Raw genomic sequence first — 22,757 nt, 5'->3', positions numbered from 1 at the left:
ATAATATAGTCAGCAGTTCTCACAACTTTACATGCTTCGTTCTGAGAATCTCTTTTTATCATGTTTTCATTCACACTTCTCAGGTGGCTCCTTAGGATCTGAAGTCTATACAATAGATACATTCATCATACTGCCTGAATGTTCGTTTTTATCAAAAGAAAGGCAGAACATGAGGAAGTCTCTTTGGCTTCTACACTTCTTGAAAGCTGCTCTGAAGCTTGGTGACAGTCCTTCTAAAGGTACTTAGTTTTCGAGGTTTAAATTACCACTCACAGCTTTGAGATTCTCAGGTTGTCATAAAGCTCAATGCTGGTGTCATACAGAGGCTATGCATCATCAGCTCTGTCACATTGAAAGCTCAGTGCACCAGCTTTTATTACAAACACTGCATCTCCCTTGCATTGTTTTATGGGCTTTTATCTTTCAGAAGCAGTGTTGGGCAGTCTTTCCTGTGCTTTCTAGCTCTGGTAACAAAGTGGGTAGTTTCTGGCTTAGAACACCTTTGTCGTTCAAGCAGAATGGGGTTTGGCCTGTATTAGTGTCCCTGATTTGAAAATCTTGATGGTATTTGCTGCTTCAACTGATAAACACTGATAAACCAAATGCTTAGTAATTTAGGGTTCTTCTTGTGTTACTCACTGTCTGGATCTAATTAAAAACAACCTGGTGCAGATTACCATCTTACACATGATGATTTTCATGAAATTCAGGAGAAAATACTAAATGAGAACTATCAGAAAACAGAAACTATTCCAGAGAAACTGAAAACAAAGCTCAAAACACCTACTGCACTGGAGTAGATGGACTGTCATCTCATGTTGGGAGAATTGGTATTTAGAATCATGAGTCTACTGGTGAGGGATTTTAATCAACCCATCACACCAGCATATTTTATTAGAGCAGCTAATTGTAAGGGAATCTTCAAGCACATCTGCCCTTACTATCTCATTTTGATAATACTCCAGAACAATTATTAAATGAAGGAATAATTTAAAACATGGAAGTGGATAAAATGGAAGGTATCACTAGGATACTAAAATGAGCTAACCTGTTGGGTGCTAGCTGAAGAAGGAGATGATTAAGTAACACAAATTAGGAATTTGTGTTACTTAATGCTCTTCTTTTTATACTAGATGTATGCAAATTAAATGTTATGTTTCCATAATCTGTTACGTTTGTCAGTGGAAAAGGTATTAAAGCACTGCATGGGAATAACTGTGAACTTCTCCTTCATAATTTGGTTCCCATCAGAATGAAACCTCTTAGGTTTCTGGGAAACCAGCTGTGGGACAGTTGAAACGAGATGCTGTCGTTTAACTTTGGTGAAGGTTATTTCATTTTCTAGAATGAAGCATCTGTCTTCAGTGCTATGTCTGCTTTCTTTCCAGTGAGGTTTTTTAAAGTCAAATTTAAAAGCCAAGTAGGCCCTTCAGGAAGCCAGCCACCAACCTTTTGTTTGTCTGTCTGAGCAGTGCTTTCTATGGAGCTGTGTGTTTAAAATTACTGCCTTGTTTTGTTTAACACTACTGTCACAGACTGGCAGAATGGATGAGGTCAGCAGGAACTTCTGGAGATCATCTAGTCCAACCATCCTGTTCAAACTGTCACTAGAGCAGGTTGCTGAGAACTGTGTCCCATGGAGTTCTGAGTGCGTCCAGGGTTGGAGGCTGCAGAACCTCCTGGTGCAGCTACCTCTATCGTTTAACTAACTTCACACTGAAATCTATTGTAACTTCATGTGGTTCAGTTTGTGTATGTTGCCTCTTAATCTGTCACTGGACACCACTGAAAAGAGCCTTAGCTCCTATATTCCTCCCATGAAGTATTCATAGACATTGATAACATCCCCCTGAGCCACCTCTTCTCGGGACTTGAACACACACAGCTCTCTCAGCCTCTCCTTGTATGAGATATTCCAGAGCCTGCATGATCTTTGTAGGCCTTCTTTGGGTTTGCTCCATTAAGTCCATGCCCTTCTGTGCTGGTAACTTTCTAATGTTCAGGTAGTGTAGTACATATGTTGTTCTGATTGTGTTACCCATATAGTATTTTCAGTATTTGCAGGTGCACGTAAGGGCTACCAACAGTGCTGCTCTCCTTGATGTCTGTATCAGTACTTAATAGCATTAACTGTATTTAATATAAACAAAAAATATGCAGAATTATTTACTTAGTAATCATCCCCCACTGAGTGGCCCTTCAAAACTGCATTTGAAAGCTAAAAAGCTTAAATGAAGATACAACTTTTTACGCTAAACCTATTTTAGGAGAATAGGTTTCTGTTCTATCTGCTAGAGTTTAAAAAATGAGAATTATTTTCTTTGTCTGGATGAACAGCTGACTGGGCTAGTTTTGGTGTGACTGAACTGCTAAGGTAGAGCTGATGAGGTTCTTGATGTTGTTAGAGTACATTTTAATACTGTTGAACTGACTACTACTGAATTCTTTGAGAATTCTTTAGGTAGCTCCTGTCTGGCTTGTGTGTGAGCCAATTGCTTCACAGGCAGAAGTCAGCAAAGCTCTTTCCCTGGAAACAGCATTATTTGTAATAATTTTTATAAAACATTTAGAACATCACTTTTTAAATTTAAATTAGAATAGCAATTTAGCTTTGCAAACTAACATCCGTGACTGTGTTAAAATTTTCTTTTCTAATTGTGGAAAAAGAACCCCAACTTATATTCATGCAAAAATTTAGAATAAATATAGCAGTGCATTAATTTTCCCTAAACTTATTAATAATTCTACCTCTGAAGTAGTCAGGAATTTAAGCTAGCTCAAATAGAATTTAACGATCTTAACCTCTTTTCTTGTAATGTTTTCTTCTCCAGTAATGTTGTCCGCTATCTTCTAGATGGGAACAAGGAACTTCAAAAGAACAGGTTAAATGAAAGTTGAAGCTAATTTAGAGGCTTCTGGCCATCATCTACTTGAAGGGACAAAAATTCTGTAATTGTGTAAAGAAGCCTGAAATTATCATTGCCATGATCTGTATCTGAATTGGAAGTGAAAGCCCTATCAGACTCTAGTCTCAAATTAATGACAAAATATCCCTGAACACGGTCCATTTCAAGTCTGAGAACAGCCTGTTCAGGGCACGATCAATACTCCTAATATAACAAGAATAAACAAGAAGAAAGTCACTCACTGCTGTAAATTTCAGTAGACTCTGCTACTAATCGGCACCAAGTAGTAAGTGCTTCTTTCTGAATTGCTGTTACTTCATTGCTAGGGGAATATCTGTTTAAAATTTTCAACTGTTTATGCTGAACAACAACTGTTCCTTGAATTGATTATATGATCTCTTGGAAAATGAGTGCAGAAAAACATTTCATGTTCAAAAGGATCCAAAGGAGTTCTTGTTTGATCTGCTTTAGTAACAGATATGGAGCATGTTGGCTGTGCCTAGGGAGACCATCCAGAGCTACCTTCCATTCTTATTGAGCAGAAGTCTTAAGAGATTTGAAGGTGCTGCCTGTTTCTGCTGCACCTACACACCTTGTATGAGACATAGAAACTAGTCACAGATGAAGGCAAACTTAATTTTCCTTTTATCCTTCTGAAAGTGATTATGCTGTCAAGTGTTCATTTGCTCATTGTTCTTGGGGTCTGCTTACTGCTGTGTAATCTAGACAGACTTGTGCTTCCCTTTGAATAGGCAGGAGACAGGCTACCTAACCTAGCAAACATATGTATGTGTATATATTTTACAACCAGAAACTGTAGCATTTGAGTTTCTCTATATTGCTAGGTTGTAAAATAGGCATACTTTGAATGAGGGGAGAAATTTGGTTTTGCTTGTTTGTTACCAAACAGATGATTATTCTGAAAGTTCTAGCCAGTTATTATCTGAAATGTGCTAGATTTTTCCAGGATCAAATTAAAGTTCTTCTCTTCATGGCTACAGGTAATCTTGCTGTTAAGTGGTGGCATTTGTGCCACCAGGTTTGATGAAGTTTGCTGTAAACAGCATTTATAAAAAACAAACAAACAAAAAAACAGCTTATCTTGTTTTTTAGGTTGAACTCCCACCTCCTGATCTCGGCCCAAGCTCTGCACTAAATCAGACACTTAATTTGCTACGAGAGGTTCTGGCATCTCACGACTCATCCGTTGTTCCACTTGATGCCCGTCAGGCTGACTTTGTGCAGGTACAAGGGAGCTTGAAAGAAGGGATGAAAAGAAAGTTAATTTAGGTTTGTCTTGGTCCATTAATCTTCTGGTCCCATTTTGGAGCCTTCTTCCAAACTCAAGTTTTCAATATGAATAAGATGGTGACTAACTAAGTGAATAATTATAGTACAGTATGGAGTGCTGCTCTTTGCACAGTGTCTACATTCTGTTATCCAATTACTACTCCATTAAGTAAATACTCCATCAAGATTGCACAATTGCCAATTATCTATTCTGGGTTACTCCTCCTCCTACTAGGTTAGAATCTGTTCTCAGGTTTTTGTACTTTTCCCATCACTATGGTAGCTGATCGCCTGCTGACAAATCCAGTAGAAAACTGCTTTCACAGTTGGAAACTCATTTTTCTTTGTTCTGCTTTGGAGAAATACATGATAGAGACAGAAAGCCTCATGTGACATGATTTCCTTCCTCTCCTCCCTCTTTTCTTTGTGTTTTCTATTTTAGGTTCTGTCTTGTGTGCTAGATCCATTGTTACAGATGTGTACTATGTCTGCTAGTAATTTGGGCACAGCTGACATGGCAACCTTCATGGTAAATTCACTTTATATGATGAAGACTACTTTGGCTCTCTTTGAATTCACTGACAAACGTCTGGAAATGTTACAGTTTCAGGTGAGCCTTACTAGCCCAGCTGAAAATAAACTTATTACTGTTTTTCTTTTGTTTTGCAGACTGTAAGTTGTGATGTGAACGTATTTGTCTTTGATAATGCTTTTTTTTTTTTGGATCAATTCTAAATCAAGGAAATGGGATAAGTGGAGCTCTTTTTATAAGCCAATAGCAAGTATCAGAACCAATGATGATACACAGCATCCTTTATTTCAAACATGAAAAAAATATTAGGAAAGTTTTATGTTAGTGGCAGATAAACCCATATCAATGAAAACCTTCATTTTCTGAGTCATTCTCATTATTCTAGATCACTTGCAAACTATGTGAATTAAAGCAAATAGAATTTGAAAGCTGAGTGAAACAGCTGGCTGTATTCCATCCTATGGGGTGTTAGTACACTATACCTGAGGTCATTACTTCAGTGCTTCTTTTTACCTTTCCGTTCTCATTTGTTAGGTTTCACCTAATGTGGCAGGTTAGTAGTTCATATTTGGTACCATTTCAAAATGGAAATGTAGTTTATAAACCATTCACTTGGAAAAAAAACATAGGCATTGCCCGTTTATATTTTGCTACATAATAATCTCTGCAGTACCTCTCCGGAGAATTTTTGGAGCTTGAAGACTTTGGGGGAAAAAAAAGTCTCAACTTCTTATTTGAAAGCATCAGTAAAGTTTGGCTGTGAGCCATTTCTCCCTTTCTACTCCTAATTTGAATTTCTAGCACCTTTTAGCTGGGAAACAAACACAAAACCTCACCAAACTGTCTGGGGCATTTTGAACTTCCATTATCAGAGCTGCTTGTTCACAGTAAATGTTGCAATTGATTTATTCTTAAAATAAGTAGTAGAACTGAAGGTTATGCATTTAATACCAATTGCTTGCTTGAAGTGTTCTACGAATACAGAAATAGATTGGGAAAAAACATTTAAGATTATACATAAGTAGATTATCAAAGTGAAGGTAGAATGGCATATTAAGTAAGAAACATTTTTCATAGGGAAAGAAAAAAGAACTCCTGAACACAGTTAAATCTCTAAGTTGAAATATTGAGATTTCCCCCCCGATTTGTTAAAAGTGCATTTTTCTAAACAATTTTAGAAAGTAAAATGCTTTTAAACATCACTATGTTTTACTGGGGTTTGATATATTATGAATTTTAGATTTTCCTTAAGATTAGAAGAGAAATAAATATGGGACAATGATCTGTAAAATTGTTTAATCACAAATCTTCCCAAATTACTCAAAGGTGATTGCTTTGCTGTGACTGGATTTATTGGTTTAGTTCTGAAATTAATTGGCTATTGTTCTTTCAGTCAACTTTTTTTTTTTTTTTTTTAAACACGTGGCTATCAGTACTGAAATTGGAAGCCTTACTGATTTGGGGGAAATGCTTTCAAGCTCAAAGTAGAGTAGTTTTTGGTTAGGTGTAAGGAAAAGTCTTTTCATTGAGGGTGGTGACGCAGGGGGACAGGTTGCCCTGAAATGTAGTTGATGCCCTGTCCTTGAAGACTTTCAAGGCGAGGCTGGATCAGGCCTTGAGCACCCTGAAGTAGCTGTGGTGTCCCTGTTCAGTGCAGGGGAGTTGGAAGGGACCTTTAATGGCCATCTTGTCCAACTCTAAGGATTCTATGATCCTATTCTATATTTTAGTTTCAATTTTATTTTTCCTTTGAGAGACTGTCATTTTTTGAGCGTTGTTTGTTATAAAGCTGCCACACCGTTGTCAATATTTTTGATAAGTTTTGATATTTTCAATAAGCTGAATGATTTTTATCACATATTTTCAAAGAACTGTAAGAGCTTTCATTTTTTTATTTTTAGTGCTGTTGAATTTACTAATACAAAAAAGTTTGGTTCTTCTGTGAAGAATCATCAATAATTTTTTTACTGGTTCCTCATAATATAGAAGATGTAAATGGATACAGTAATTATGCTGTATGTTTGTGTTTTTCCCTTGTTTATTAATCATATTCCTTTTCTTATTTGTGTTTCTAGACAACTCCAGAGTTAGTTTTATTTTATATTCTCATGCATATTTTCTAAATATCTTATGCTTAAAATTTCAGATTGAAGCGCATTTAGACACACTCATAAATGAACAAGCTTCCTATGTCCTAACTAGAGCTGGTCTAAGTTACATATATAACTCTGTGCAGCAACACAAACCAGAACAGGTAAGGTAATGTACTGGTTTTATTGAGAAGGTCATGTGTACCTGCCAACCAGAAGAATTTGGCATTGTTAGTTTTGTAAATGAAGTATTGTGTGAAAGCAAAGGTTCTTTTGTTTTCTCATACAGTGCCAGAGCTATTAGACTAAGGTACCTTGCAAATACACATTTTCCTCGTGCTCTGTGTTAAGCAAGCCTAGCAGGTTTGGGATGCATCATTCCTTCTGGCTTAACTGTGCAGATATGTTCTCAGAGTAACTGTGTAGGTAGTATAATATCCCTCTGAAATCGTTAGAGTGCAGCTGGCTCTAAAACACAAGTAGTGAGTTTGTATCCCCTTCCACAGTATGTAGGAAATATTGAACCTACTATGCGTGTAACATTCACTTTTTTTTTCCGCTGTGATATTCATTTCCAGAGTAGATACCTTGCATGCATTAGACAATTACTGGTTTTTTTGGTTCCTTGAAAAAATGGTATATGAGTATAATAGTAATTTTAGATGAGTTTAATGGTAGCTTTTTGGCTTTATTCATTGCTTTACCTTTTCTAGAACCAAGACGATCCAATTCTAAAAGTGAAAACATCAGATTTCTTAGAAAAAGTTGAAAGCTGACAGTTGGGGCTCGTGTTCTTTGTTTCTTTTGAGCCGTTGTTCTTATCTGCTAGCTGTTCTTACATCCCCTCTTCACCTGTACCTGTGATCTTTCATGACAGTGAAGAGCAGTGATTACAGGAGAAAGTGGTACTGTGTTTGAGAATTTCCTGTTCTTTGTCTAGGCAGTATTTTTATGTAAAGTGCCCAAACGCAACAGATTTTTTTTAGAGAACCATTTTAAATGTAGAAATTAGTAACTCAGTTTGATTTCCTATTCATAAGCTTATCTCTTCTTCTAAAACCAATTTGAAATAGACCACAGCGGATTGTTTAATGGAAAGTGGATAGAATTTCCAGTAGTAATTTTCTTTCATATCTGTCCACTGCCTGGCTGCAGGGGTGAGATTGTGACAGGATTCATTAGAGGGGTGAGACAGCACGTATGCATTGTAATGCCGTGTAAACAGAAAGGTTACTGGGGAGCAGAGCTGAATTTGGCGTGGTCCAGGAACAGATGAAGAGGTGGAGATTGTTCTCTGTAATCCTGGGACACCAAGGCCGTTTGGATGGCTGCCAGTTGAGTTTTTATCCCAGACTGTATAGAAGACTTTTTCCAGGTATTGTCGTCTAATGGTGAAAAGAGGAGAAAAGAACTTGAGAGGACATATGAAAAAGACAGTATTCCAAATTTTTAATCCAAGGGAGTGGTGGAATACAAATGAACTGTTACCACATTTCCAGCACTGATGTGGTGATTCAGTTTTCAGACATGTAATATCCTGTAGCAGGACCAAGTAACAATTTAGTACCATCAGATTGTAGAGTTTATTATTTCTAGTCTTTTTCCAAATGCTAGAGTGACTTCTTTTTTTTTTTTTTTCCCCTTAGGGTCCTCTTTCAAATTTGCCAAGTCTGGATTCCATGTCCCTGAAGGTAGCAATGGTAAGCATTTTCCAATTTCATTTTGTGGTAGTGTTGCTGTGACCTGGGAAAGAATTCTGTTAATGTGTGAGATGTAGCAGATATTCATCTCACCAGTTGTGCTCTTTAAGAATAGCTGACTTACATGTCTGGGAATATTTTCTTCATTTGTAGTAATTTGACCACTTGAAGTAATAAATTCATAAATTATTTATGAACTGGTAGTAATAGAATATTAGTTTCTAAGTCTTGAGAAGCAAAATTTTACTTACAATAATGTTATCCCATGAGTCATCTTAAATTGCTAAAAGCAAATACTTAGCTCTAATTAGTTTTAATCACCAGAATTTATTTTTTGCTAGAATGCTTTGAAATATGGGTTCTGCTATCATTTATAATTTTAGTCCTAAGGCTTTGATTTTATGCAAATAGTTCAGCTAAACTCAGAAGTTAAGTGCTGGGCGTATGCCATAGTTATTTCTCTCTTTATATTTGTTATAAATAGTTACATATATATTTTCAAGCTGGAAGCTGCATTATATTTTAAAACAGATTATCAGCTGATTCTTTTTCTTTGTGTATGTGAAGGCTATTTTGCATAGAGATTGCAATATCACAGTTCAGTAGTCAATAACACATGATGTGTCACTCTTCTTGCTTAGCCAAGTTTAGCTTTATTCTGAAAGTTTAACCGTAAATAAGGCTTACTCATCCAGCAGTGCATGCACACCCCACAAAAAAACATCCTCGTATAAATCTTGAGATCACACGGGCTTGAATTCGTTGGAAGGGAAAGTCTGTATCTTTTTTGATTCAGGAAATGGGTCATTTTAAGAACGTTGAATCCCTCCTAGTGGTGTCAGTATAGCCTGTTTTCCAACATTCCAGTTCTAAACCAGTGAATCCCAAGCTGCTTGGAAGAGCAGAGCTCTGGCACAGAGCACTCAGTGGTTTCAGGACAAGGAAAAATGGTTTTAAGTTGAAGAAGGGAAGATTCAGGTTGGATGTAAGGGGAAGTTCTTTACTATGAGAGTGGTGAGGTGATGGAAAACAGGCTGCCCACAGAGGCTGTGGATGCCCCGTCCCTTGAGATGTTCAAGGCCAGGTTGGATGGGGCCTTAGGCAACCTGGTCTAGTATTAAATGTGGAGGCTGGTGGCCCTATATGTGGCGGCTGTTGAAGCTTGATAATCCTTGAGGTCCCTTCCAACCCAGGCTATTCTATGATTATGTGGTTTACTCAAGATCAGCATGCGTTCTTATAATGCATTATTGTATATTATTCATACATTTTGCATTTAAAATATCTTTTACTTACCGTAGTCCTGTAGACCTGCAAGAAATTTAAAGACCGTGGCTTGGGGACCATGTTTTTAGACTGAATCTGTATTAATGATTAATGGTTGTAAATAATAATTTTACTTGAAAAGTTAAGAAAGTAATCCAAGTCTTTTTTTCCTCGTACCTTTTTTATGTATGTTTGCTCAAACATTCTTGAACCTAGTGTGCTGAAACGAAGCCCACATAAATCTCATCAGTCACTGTAGTCTGTCTGCTTCGTAGGACTTAAACCATAAGGGAGAGAGAGTACATGCAGGTAGATTCACTGCCTCTCAACTTGAAATCTTTCCAGGTCACAGACTTTCAAGCTGCTCATACGTGCTTACTAATGCTGTTCTAATGAAGTCCATACCTTAATGAAGTGTATCTCCCCTAAATTCCCACCCTTGGCAAATAACCCTGTGAGAACTGACCTACTTTATTAGTTGTTTATGTCCATCATCTGTGTATTTAAATGACGATGGGCATGGGTTTTAGGATTTAGGAGCTTGAGAAGATTACTTGCATGTTTCAAAAGCATCTGCTGTTACTAGATAAAGTTGCTTAGGGCCTTACCTGAGTTACTAGCTCCAAGGGTGGAGGTACTGCAGCTTCCCCAGGTTATTTCTTGGTAACTTTTTCAGTGATAATAAACTCTACTGGTGAGAATCTTCCAACTAGTATTTAATCATCTACTCAGTTTTCCTTATTGCTTGGAAGAACAGAAGAACATGTCCATTATCTCTTATGGGTTCACCTCTGAGACCTAGCACAATCTTCCCTACGATTACATAGTAAATATTTGAAGGCAGCAGTAATATTCTTACTTAGTGCTTTCTTCTCCGAACAAATAAAATCGAAGCACTGCGTTATTTGCCTTATTTTTCACTGTATTATATGGGGGAGAAGTAAACCTATGAGGAGTTAATGGAACCTCAAGTAGGTCTCTTGGTCTTGCTTCTTCCAGCTTAACTGCTAATTAGGTCATTAAGCAGCAGCTTCTTGGAAAAAGTGGGGAAAAAAAAATAATAACATATTGTAACTTGGACTAACTAGATTTCTTTCTGGAGTTTACAGTGCTTCCTCTGCACTGAATAGGGTAGACTTAATCTTCAGTGGTGCGTAAATACGTGCACTGTCTGCATAGAAAACTTGCATAAATATGGAAACTACGTTCTCATTTTTCACCCTTCCACCCATATAACTCAAGAGTCAGAAACTTGAAATTGTGGTAACAGAGGTGCTGAGATTTGATGGTGTTGTAGGCTGTTAAGCTCTGCCTTAAATATCTGTATATTATCTTAGCTTCTATCTTAAATGTATTTAAAGAAAAGAAAATCATATCAAATAAGAAGATGCCTCTTTATTGTAGCCACATTTCAGAGATCTGTGTCTTTATCTGTCTTCACATAACGAGTTACTCCTGTGTTGATCTCGTATTCTTCCCCCCGCCCCAGGCTCAGTTTGATCGCTATCTATCTGCTCCAGATAGTCTGTTGATGTCCCAGCTGAATTTCCTTCTGAGTGCCACTGTGAAGTAAGTATCTCAGCTTTGAATTTGTGTTATGCCTGTATAGTAATCAGAAAGATGAATTTGATTAGGTTTTTATGGATCACGATATGAATTCAGGTTATCAGCTGCAATCACATTTGCATTGTACTTCAGGTCAATTTTGCTTTGACTCACCACTTTTTGAAAAACAGGAATAAGTAATTTTGTAAATTTCTGAAGTACTCACTCTTCATTTAACAGATGCCATCAAAATGAATTACACTCATCTGTTTTAAACATGTTATGCTATGTTGGCTTTTTTTTTGTCATTTTAGTTGTAAGTTGTTTTAGAACTATTTTGTAAGCATTCTGAAGGCAAATGAAATATTTAATTCTCTGCTCAAGATTTCTTTCACCCCCACTGCTCCATTAAGTCTAAAATTATCAAATGTGTTGTCTTTTACTATGGAGTATTGACATTTTGTGCTATTGGATATTGCTCTGAGATGACTTTTACATAGCTTTTTTTTTGTTAGTGATTTTTTTTTTTCCTTTCAAGAGTAGAAGTGAGAAGTTTGTAATTTATCTCTTCTTTTGTTTCATGAATATATTATATAATATGACAAATAAGGGCCAACTGAACCCTAAGGCTAGGGAAAATGCCACAAATTTCTTTCCAATTAAATTCAAACTAGATGAAGACATTTTGTAGTACTTTAATTTAGAGAATTATATGCTGCACTAATCAAAAAGTTTTCTTGACATTATTTTTCACGTTTTTGTCAAGAATGCATGTTACAAGAAGATATGAGAAATTGTGACTGGCACGTCACGTGTTGAGTTAATACTCTAACATTTGGATTCTCATTACAGCTGCCTGTCCTCCAAATGGGACTATATTACAACATCTTACAAAGACAGGCTGAGGGAGCTGGGCTTGTTCAGCTAGGAGAAAAGAAGGCTGCAGGACAAGCTTATTGCAGCCTTTCAGTACATAAAGGGAGGGGAGTCAACCCTTTACAAGAGTAGATAATAGCAGGACAAGGGGAAATGGTTTTAAGTTGAAGGAGGGAAGATTTAGGTTGGATGTCAGGGGGAAGTTCTTTATAGAGAGAGTGGTGAGGTGCTGGAACAGGCTGCCCAGAGAGGCTGTGGATGCCCCGTCCCTGGAGGTGTTCAAGGCCGGGTTGGATGGGGCCCTGGGCAGCCTGGTCTAGTATTAAATTTGGAGGTTGCTGGCCGTGCATGCAGCAGGGAGGTTGGAGCTTGATAATCCTTGAGGATATAACAAGGGAAAAATATTTATTGATGGGAATTCATTGCTCAAGTTCTTCTCACTCTTCCAGTTTCCAGTTTCACACCATACACCTGCTGCATAGCTTGGCTTGGGGGATGTTGGATCCCTCTCAGCAGTTTGTTGTGTCTCTCTGCTAGGGCCAGTGTTCCTGCAGTTCAACCAGCAGAGCTGGCTCTGTCTTATGAGCATAGCTCTGTGCAGTACAGATCAAGTGAGGCATCTTGAGGAGCAGTGTAACAGAAGCACTGAAACTTTAGCTTCTAGATGTCAAGCTATTAAGCCAATATTTTAGCTCTCAGTATATATATATTTTTAATGTAGGTCTATTTTAAAATCATAATAACAGTAAATGAATTTTGAAAGCTTCAATTTTTTGCTACTAGCACAAAAGCGATTTTTTCGAGGTAGACTTTATGCTACCATAAAGACGTGGGCACACACTGAAATTGCCTTGACTTAATCATTCCTTTTTGTCAGATGAACCAAGATAAACTGGTCATGTATGCACTCTTAGCCTTGCTCCATTTATGAACTTTTTAAACCTCTCTCAGTACAGTTTAAGTGAAATTTGTGTTATCTTGCAACAGTGGGCAGCAGAGAGGTGAGTGGGGAGCCTGTGAGGATGATTGTTACAGCTGCCTCAGCTCAGCTGACAGAAAGGGGTTTATTAACCGGCTGTAACTCAACATTGCAGTTTGGCTTCTGCACAGAATTGAAAATAAAAGCATTCAAAAGTACGTATTTACATAGATGGTTGCTTGCAGAATCTTGTTCATACTATTCAGGCTTTTTTTTTTTTTTCTGTAGTAAATAAAGCTGCAAAATTCTGAAGTTTCTCAAAATTCAATTAAAATTCAAGTAAAACATTTGACTGGTGCTATCATTTCAATATTATCATTTTCAAGTTAGTTTTACAGACATTTGGTGTCAATTTTGAAGACTTCTTCCTTGAAATCACATCACTGTGATTCTCTGCTCCAGTTGTTGAGCTGCAAAACTCCAATTATTTGATTCTCAAAAGCAGACCACATGCTTTTGATAAGGGACTAGTGCATTATATACTCACTGGCAATATAATTTAAGCTTTATGACCATGAAGAGCATTCCCTCCAACGTTTGCCAGCGCATAATCTTGTCTTTCAAATTCCTTTGCTCATTTAGGAAAAGTTTTAAGGTGTTTATTTCCGTGGCTATTGGTCTTGTAAAGCTTTTTCCATTTGTGTTGGATCACAGGAGCTGAATGCTGGAATTACTATTTTTAGAAAGTGCTGCCATTTGTGTTGGTGATAAAATGGATTGTGTTGTTATGGCAACTGAAATCCTAATGTTACTGATTAATGACATTGACATTATTTGATGGAGAGACTCATTTCATGCTGTTCAGCCCTTTAGAATATTTTAATAAACTTTTTCTTTTAATGTAATAGTATTTGGTGCGATGCAGTGAGTCCTATACAAATCCTTTGTGCAGTTCTTTCTGAAAAGGTGGTCATGTTACCGTAGCTCAGTGATCCTGAGCTGTGTTCTGAGACAGTTGTTTACCAGGAAACTCTGAATACGCTAAAAGAGTATTTCTAGATCTGCTTTTATAACAACAGTCTGTTTTTCAGGTATTCTAATAACATAATAATTAGACAGTGGGCAGTGGTTGTTGAAAAACAGAATACTTCACATCAGCATAAAATGCAGTATATGTCTCACCTATTATCTCATAGTTCCATTTCTTATTTTTTCCTGAAAATACGAAGTTCTACACACTCAGTTTTCAAAATCCTTCCAGTTTGTCAGTCCACACTCACCGTGGTCAGAAGTGGTAAATTCAGCCCTGATTTTAGTGAGTGCCATCATATTCCTTTGCTGCCTATCAGTTACAACAGGGCTGGACCTGGGTTCAGGGTCTATTTCTTCCACATCTCCTGGTGTCTCATTCGTATGAGTTTGACTGTGAAACAGTTATTATGTTTTTGTTGGATAAAAATGCATATGTAACTGTAAACACATTACCATGGTGATCAAAGCAAGCATTCAGTGGGCAGTGTAAAATAAAAATATTTGTCTTCAAAAACCGTTGAACTTTCCTATTAATTTTAGCATGGAATCTTCATGCATTGTTACTCATTCAGATCTGAAAAAATAACAGGATGCAGGCTTTATGGTATTGTTGGGAAAAGACTGTAGTAATGCTAGATCTCTAACCACTATCACTTTCAGCTCTTCCTCTGACAAATTATGAAGTAGGTGCTGGCAAGATAAGGCAAACAGAATATATTGTGCTCACAGATAAAAACAGTGCGTCTGTTTACAAACGTCAGTGAGAAAGACCAGGCTGGATGGGGCTGTGAGCAACCTGGTCTAGAGGGAGGTGTCCCTGCCTATAGCAAGGGGTTGGAACTAGGTGATCTTAAAGGTCCCATCCAACCCAAACCATTCTATGATTCTGTAATTTTTTTCCTTCTACAGTTTCTTTTTGTGACCGCAGAAATAAAAAATGCAAATTCCTTGTTTATCAAAGTCATATATATATATATATATATACATATATACATATACATATATACACATATATAAGTTCATGTATGTACAGTGCAAACGGGAAAGCCTTCTTTTGTTGTAAAGCTTTTCAGTTCTTTTCATATTTGAAGTAAAAGGCCTTTTTAATGTAACCAACACTGAATTCTAATGTATATTTTCAGTGAATGTTGTTAAATCCCTACAATTGGCAAATTATGTGAATTTGTTTTTATTTTTTAGAGAGCAGATAATAAAACAGTCGACAGAACTGGTCTGCAGAGCTTACAGTGAGTTATATGCAGCTGTGATGGATCCTTCAAATAAATATAAGGATCCAGAAACGATACTACACAGATCTCCTCACCAAGTTCAGGCACTTCTCTCATAGTCGTGCTTCACCCAGATTTATCAGAATCCACAATACTGTCTGTTATTTGCATTGAATTATTTTTCTGTCTTGAATTTTGATGTGTAACTATATATTAAAATACATAGGAATGCGGTTTTCTTTAATCTGCTTGGCAGAAGTGAAGTCTTTCCTGTGTCTTTGAAAACCTTCTGTAGGCCAGAAAATAGAATATAGATTAAAAATTATTTTAATGTATTCCTGTAATGGAAATGGACCTTGACAATATGCAATCTCTTTGAAAAGAGTAAAGGGGAGAGGTTTTTCCTTGCCTGTACGTAATCCTTTCAACTAGATGTTGAATCAGTGTCACTTATGACCTCACCAATATTTTTATTTGCTCTTTTCTCCATTTTTTCACTCCTTTTCTCAGCCTATCATTAATATATGCGGAGCCTCTTTAATTTTAATGCAGCTGATATAGTTTCAGTGTCTCAAGTCTTTTATAGCTCATAAATCATTTTTGCAGGATTTGATGTGTTTTCTCAAAATCTGTTGATTAAATCTTTGAGGCAAAATTCCTGGTTTTTGTTTTTTTTTTTTTGGCATCCATTGTCTTGTTGGTATTCAGGTATTTTTTGGTAGGAAAAAAAAGAACATTTGAATTGCATATATGTACATAACCTGAAATTCCATGCTTTATATTATTTTTCTAATTTTGTTTTACTAGAAGGATTTTGTTTTAGTGAAATTGTTGTGTAGGAGTCCTTATATCAGTTGAAACTTAAGGTTGGGACCAATAACTGTAGGTTAGGAAGATCATTTGCTCAGCAGTATGGCCGTTACTTATAGGTAGGCATCAAGGGGGAGATAAGCACTCATTCATATTGAATCAGTTGTATATTTAAGATGGATGCTTTTAACAATAATAATATTCCCCATACAGAACACATACTTAGTGGCAGCCAAATTTAGTGTATGCTTGCAACAGAGCAAGAAACAGAGGAGAGCAGCAGCAATACATTTTAGTCTCTTGGAAAACTCATGGCATAGATCAGTGTGCTCAGAAATCAGCTTCAGTGCTAACACCACACTGAAGTAATATTTCCTTAATGGGTGTAATTTGTTGGTATAATATAAAAAGATTGGAAAGTGTGTGCCCCTGGAGTTCTTGGATGAGGCATAAATTCTTTTGTAAATGTGAATGTTGGATTTAATCTGTTTTAGAACTCCAAATCTTTAAGAAAAAAAAAAAAAAAAGAAATGTCTAGATGCTTAGGAAAGCTTTAATGGAAAATTATGCTCTTCTACTAGGTAAAGCATTTAAATTATTCAGGTTTTGCATTATTATAGTAATATTCAGAAGGCTGTTCATTGTTTAATAATATTAATATTGCTCAGTATGCCTGTAATTATTATCTAATATGTGAAAATTACATCAGTTGTCAAAAGGTTATAAATTAGCTTGTTAACATACTCATAAGAATGAACTTTTTCCTTAAATTAAACTTGACCTCAGTCTCCAGTAATCAGTTGGTAGTTTGCATGAGGAGTAGCAAGAAGTTCCTTCCTGACTGAGTCCATGTAGAGACTTATCTCTTATTTTATCTTCTCTTAATACTAATGCAATAGCTATAAAAGTTGTAACTCATAAAAAAAATTAAGGTCAATCACTGATTTTGGTCTGTGCAATTAAAGTAAATGTCAGAGGGTCACAAATGAGTAAATAAATCAATAAAAGGCATTCATTTACTGACTTTGGTCTTCTGTGTTGTTATTTCCTCTGCTTGCCTTCCTAAAGCAGGAAGGAAAAGATTGTTCTATTTGGACCTGTTATTCCTTGGCAGTTCTCATCCTTTCATTTTACAGATTCCCAGGGTTTCCTCACCAGCAGCTGTGGTGCTTCAGTCCTCTAATTGCTCAGGTTGATGGATTGGACCATAAGTGTTGCATTGAATGGGTGGGTGGCAGCACTGTGGCCATATATAGACCAGTTTATTGTAGATCTGGTGTGAGTATTCGCAACACATCTACTCTTGGTCCTTAAACACTTTATACAGAGGGATGTATTTTCAAAGGGTGAGTCCATTAGCAGTATGCTTGGAAAAATGGTGCAAAAACACATTTGAAACTGGCTCCAGCAGGCAGTGCTCTCTGCATTCGGTGTTCAGATGACCCAATTCTGAGAGTAAGTGAGTAAAGGGCTTCTTTATGCATTGTTGCCTTATGCAAAGAGCACTTTTGTGGAAAGCAAGTAAGCTGAGTTCTGGGCCAAAGGAGTTTGGAATCTGCATCTCCCTCATTCCTGGAGAGCACCCAAACCCTTCACTTGTGTAGCTCAAAATGGAGCAGCTCTGATTCTTCTCCCTTGAATGTAGCAGCAGAAATCAATGCAAGATATGAAAGACATAAGACAGAACAAGCAAAGAACAAGCAGTTTGTGATACATATGTGAGTATACTCCTGAGGAGCCTGAGGTCTAAATTTTCTGACAGTTGTTACTTAGGGACCTTATCTTTGGCCTCCAATTAGATGAGCCCCAGAAGCAGAATCGATACCCCAGGACTTTACCATCCACAGAATTAGCAAGCAACCAGCGAGCCACAGAGCTGAGTTGAACCCAAGGTTGTTCACCAGCACTTAGTGGCAGTGCCTCTGTGTTCAATCTTTGCAATCACGGTCTCTCTATAAATATGCACCTCACGCTGAAAATAAAATACATTGTTTTAATCAGCTTGCATGCAGCAGCCCAGCCAGAGTAATTTTTTTCTAATACAGGAAGAAGAGACATTTAAGGGAGTTTGGAAAGGTGATAATACATTTATTTTGTAGCATCTGCATGCTTCTCCCTACTCTGAGTTTTACAACGCTAGCCCTGAATTTTGTCTGTTAATAGACTCAGCTGTAATTATTTTTATTAAAGTTTTTGAAATATGTCTTGGAGGAAAATACTTTCAGAGCCACTAAAGTTTTCCATTCATTTAAAAAAATTCTGGCCGCTCTTTAATCCCTTTGCTTGACCTGCTGAGTCACTTTGCCATCAACCCAGGGGGTGGGGAGCTTAGAAAATGTTGAAAATGAAATGGAGGGGTTAGGCATATTTCCATGAGCATAACACACCCTTGAGAAGCAGCACAGACATGGGTGTGGGTTTGTTTGAAATCTGCTGCCACCTGCTTCTGAGGGAAAATGCAGAAAAGAGCCATTTGCTTGGGATGAGGGCACACATTCAAAGCACCAGGGTAGGGCTGGCTGCCCTAAATCAGTGCAAGATTGATGTTGTGTTTGAATAGCTGGGAGAAAGGAACTGGCAGTAGGAGTGGACGGTGTGCTATGTAACTTAACTCCTTCACATGCTGGATTTACTTGCTAGAGGCTTTTAGAACCTCTCTCTTTCTACTTTACCCCGTTCCATTGAAGCTCTTCAGAAGCTAAACCATAGGACAATCCTACAACTGCTGTACCATTTCCAACCCTTGGCAATTTGGGGTAACATGAGCTCCTCTGAAGCATCTAGTGCTATACAAAGTAGAAGATGAGCTTGGAGCCAATTTGTTTCATGAGTGTATTTAAGTTACACTCATTTCTCATTTTTTTAAACTTGGATGTTTTTCCTGAAGGCCCTTCATAGGGCATTCTTCATAGAGGAAAGAGATCTTATGGCACTGATCCTTGTTCAGATTCCAAATGAAAGCCAATTTTTTCTGTGAAAAGGACATGTCCTCGTGCTTTGTGGCAGCGGGTTCTGAAATCCCCCAGAGATTTGGCTGCTGAATGGCTGCAGCTGGGAGGCCAGGATTCCTGGGGCACCCTGAGTTCTGTCTGCTGGTGGCACAGCTGGGAACCTGGGGACAACAAAACCGCAGGTCTCCACCTACCTGCTGCAGGCTAGGAACTCAGCTTGGCTCATCAGAACCAAACTAATTCTTCAGTAAGTTTAATTTCAACCATTCAATGCTTCAGTAGAGATGTTCACACTAGCCTGGGGTGTGGTGTGATTACCAAATGCTCAAGAAGTAACTGTGCCTCTCACAGCTCAAAAGTCTTCTGATATCCCAGGTTTTCATGGTCTTGAGTAAAGGGGCACTGATGTAGAGGTCTGAAATCCAAGACATTGCTTCTGCCTTGGTCCTTGATCAATTCCTCAGATCTTCACCAACGTCCAGAGTCCTTTAACACAATGCTATGGAAAGACGAAGTGCAAAGTGAGGGCTGGAGCACCTCCCCTACAAAGGCAGGCTGAGGGAGCTGGGCTTGTTCAGCCTGGAGAAGAGAAGGCTGTGGGGTGACCTCACTGTAGCCTCCCAGTACCTAAAGGAAGCCTACAAACAGGAGGGGAGTCAACTCTTTACAAGAGTAGACAATAGCAGGACAAGGTGAAATAGTTTTAAGTTGGGGAGGTGATGATTTATGTTGGATGTCAGAGGGAAGTTCTTTACGGAGAGAGTGGTGAGGTGCTGGAACAGGCTGCCCAGAGAGGTTGTGGATGCCCCATCCGTGGATGTGTTCAAGACCAGGTTGGATGAGGCAGCCTGGTCTAATATTAGATATGGAGATTGGCAGCCCTGCATGTGGCAGGGGGGTTGGAGCTTGATAATCCTTGAGCTCCCTTCCAACCCAAGTCATTCTATGATTCTATGAAAGGTTAATTGAAAATGTCCATTTGTCCCTACATTATAGCCTGAATCAGGGTACAATCCCCTACAGTTGACTTTACATACAATGGGGAGATGAAACACATGAGACTCTTCTCTTTAAAAACGAACCTAAAAAAGGAATCTTTAGACTACTTTGCTTTAGTAGTAAGGAAACCTTGTTCAAGCAAGATATGGCTGAAATATGTTTGATGAATTACTGTAGGGTGAGTGTCAAAAAAATTCCAGTTGCATGTTTCACATTCAGACAATGAAGCTTTCATTTGCTGCCTTGTTCACAGATGTGGTATTGTCAAATTGCAGGAAAATGCCTGGCAGACTGTATCATCGACTATATTTAGGGATAAATAAATTCAGAACACACTATTTATAGAAGCCACACAAATAAGCACAGAGTTCTTATCAGCCAAAGATAACATTAGTCGTGATTTATCAAAGTAATCTTTATTTTATGGAAAATGGATAATAGGGTGTAATTTAATCCTTTGTGAATGTAATGTATATTTCAAAGGGTTCTTTTTTGCCAATAAAACCATTTGTTGTACTTGTTAAACTAATTAGTCTTCTTGCTGTTGCTTAGGACAGGATAAAAGATACCCATTAATGAAATGAGGAGGAGAAGATGGGTTCGAAAGTTTGTAAAATATTTCATACTTGCTAGCCACTTTTCTGATCAAAACAGGCTTTGCTGCAATCCTGTGTTCACTGAGATTGTGCAGAAGATAGATTTTCCTCTATTTTAATTTCACAGTGTATTTCCCCCAGAATTCAGCTCATCTCTGAGCTGGTCAAATGCTGCAAGCTGCCGGGGCTGCCCCAACCTCCATGGTGATGATGGTCCCAGTCTAAGCCTAGTGCCAGCAGGCAGGGCAATGTCTCTGGCTGCATCTTGCTGCTCCTTGCATTTTTTCCACTATATGCAAACACATTCCAGTTGTGGAGAAGGCAGAAAGGAAGAAAACAGTGTGCATCAGTGCTTCCTGCATCAGCCCATGGCTGTGGGCAGGTTTGCAAGGCAGAAGGTGGGGCTCGCCTGCTGACACTGTACCCAGGCTTGGCTCTGCCATGCCAGGCAGCAGAGGCAGAACATGAACTGGATCGGCAGTTGACCTTGAAAGAACAGAGTCAGAAGTGGGGGAAAGTCAGAAAAGGATACATTTTATTAACTCTTTTTTTTTTCTTAATGTTTTCGGTGTTATTTGTAGCCTAGCAGCCTCATGAACTATAAATAGGAATTTATGAATGGTTTTCAGAAGATGACTTGCCACTCTCAAAAGACAGGCTATGCTTTTAATGGTCTTCTTCCCTTAGAAGTGGCTCATAAAGGCCCTCAGAAGATTCAGGTTATGCAGAAACCCCTAAGACCATGTCTTGTCCCCACTGCATGTATCTATTGTGCATGGTCATCCAGTTCCATTGTAGAAACTGTACAAACATAACATTTCTGATCCTGAAATATTAGAATCAGAGAACCACTAAGGTTGGAGAAGACCTCTAAGGTCATCTAGTCCAATCATCCACTTACCACCAATTCTGCCCACTAACCATGTCCCTCAGTGCCACATCTACATGTTTCTCAAACCCCTCCATAGATGGTCACTCCACCACATCCCTGGCCAGCATGTTCCAGCACCTGGCCACTCTTTTGGAGTAAGAGATTTTCTTGAAACCTCCTCTGGCACAACTTAATACCACTACCTCTCATCCTAGTTACCCGGAAGAAGAGGCTGACCCTCACCTCACCATAAACTCCTTTTCAGTTAGTTGTAGAGGGTAATAAGCCAGAGCCTCCTCTTCTCCAGACTAAACAATCCCAGTTCCCTCAGATGTGTTTTATATCCCAAAGTTTTCAGGACCTTAAATCTTCTGGACACACAGGTGAGAAACCCTAGCTTCCCACAACCACATCCTCACTGGAAATGTCATGTTTTCTGGCTTTTTCCTACCTCACTATGAGATGCTGTGCCTTTGAGGACAGGATGTCTCGAAGGCTGCACTGCCTGGATGGCTGCCAAAGGGGTTTCTCAGCTCACCATGCATCAAGTCAGGCCATGCCAAAAGGAGCCAAGTTGGCCCCTGGAGTCCTCTTAAGGGTAATGCTCTGGGTCCTTCAGACAGCAAATCTGCTTTTTTGTGCCAGTGTCATGTCAGAGCCTCTGTGGTTTCAGGATGGGCTGGGGCCAATTGTATGATCTTTAACAAGACCAAGTGTCAGGTCCTGCTCATTGGTCACAACAACCCAAGACATCGCTACAGGTTTGGGGCAGTGACTGAAAAGCTGCACGGAGGAAAAGGATCTGGGGTTCACAGCTGGCTGAACATGAGCCAGCAGTGTGCACAGGTAGCCAAGGTGGCCAATGGCATCCTGACTTGTATCAGAAATTGTGTGGTCAGTAGAAGCTGGGACTCAGCCCTGGTGAGGCTGCACCTCAAGTATGGTGTTTAATTTTGGGCCCCTCACTACAAGAAAGACATTGAGGCCCTGGAGTGTGTCCAGAGAAGGGCAATGAAGCTGTGAGGGATCTGAAGCACAAGTCTTATGGGGAGTGAGGGAACTGGGATTGTTCAGTCTGGAGAAGAAAAAGCTCAGGGGTGACATTATTGTTCTCTAAATGATCTGAAAGGAGGTTGTAGTGAGGT

The 22,757-nt window shown here is 38.5% G+C and overlaps 1 protein-coding gene across 1 annotated transcript in view; it reads left to right on the top strand.

Annotated features, from left to right (window-relative positions):
- COG6 (component of oligomeric golgi complex 6) overlaps window positions 1-17,237 on the top strand; it is a 50,184-nt gene extending 32,947 nt beyond the window's left edge. Inside the window, exons 14-19 of the mRNA XM_031615598.2 lie at window positions 4,020-4,151; window positions 4,639-4,806; window positions 6,875-6,982; window positions 8,465-8,518; window positions 11,274-11,353; window positions 15,357-17,237. Of these exons, the coding sequence (XP_031471458.2) occupies window positions 4,020-4,151; window positions 4,639-4,806; window positions 6,875-6,982; window positions 8,465-8,518; window positions 11,274-11,353; window positions 15,357-15,504 (690 nt within the window). The 3' untranslated portion in view covers window positions 15,505-17,237. The remainder of the gene's footprint in view (window positions 1-4,019; window positions 4,152-4,638; window positions 4,807-6,874; window positions 6,983-8,464; window positions 8,519-11,273; window positions 11,354-15,356) is intronic.
- Window positions 17,238-22,757: the final 5,520 nt, after the last annotated feature.

This window comes from Phasianus colchicus, chromosome 1, assembly GCF_987193195.1.
Source record: "Phasianus colchicus chromosome 1, bPhaCol1.hap1.1, whole genome shotgun sequence".
NCBI classification, from domain to species: domain Eukaryota; kingdom Metazoa; phylum Chordata; class Aves; order Galliformes; family Phasianidae; genus Phasianus; species Phasianus colchicus.
The sequence above is the reverse complement of the archived record's forward strand: the minus strand, read 5'-3'. Positions and strand labels throughout refer to the sequence as shown.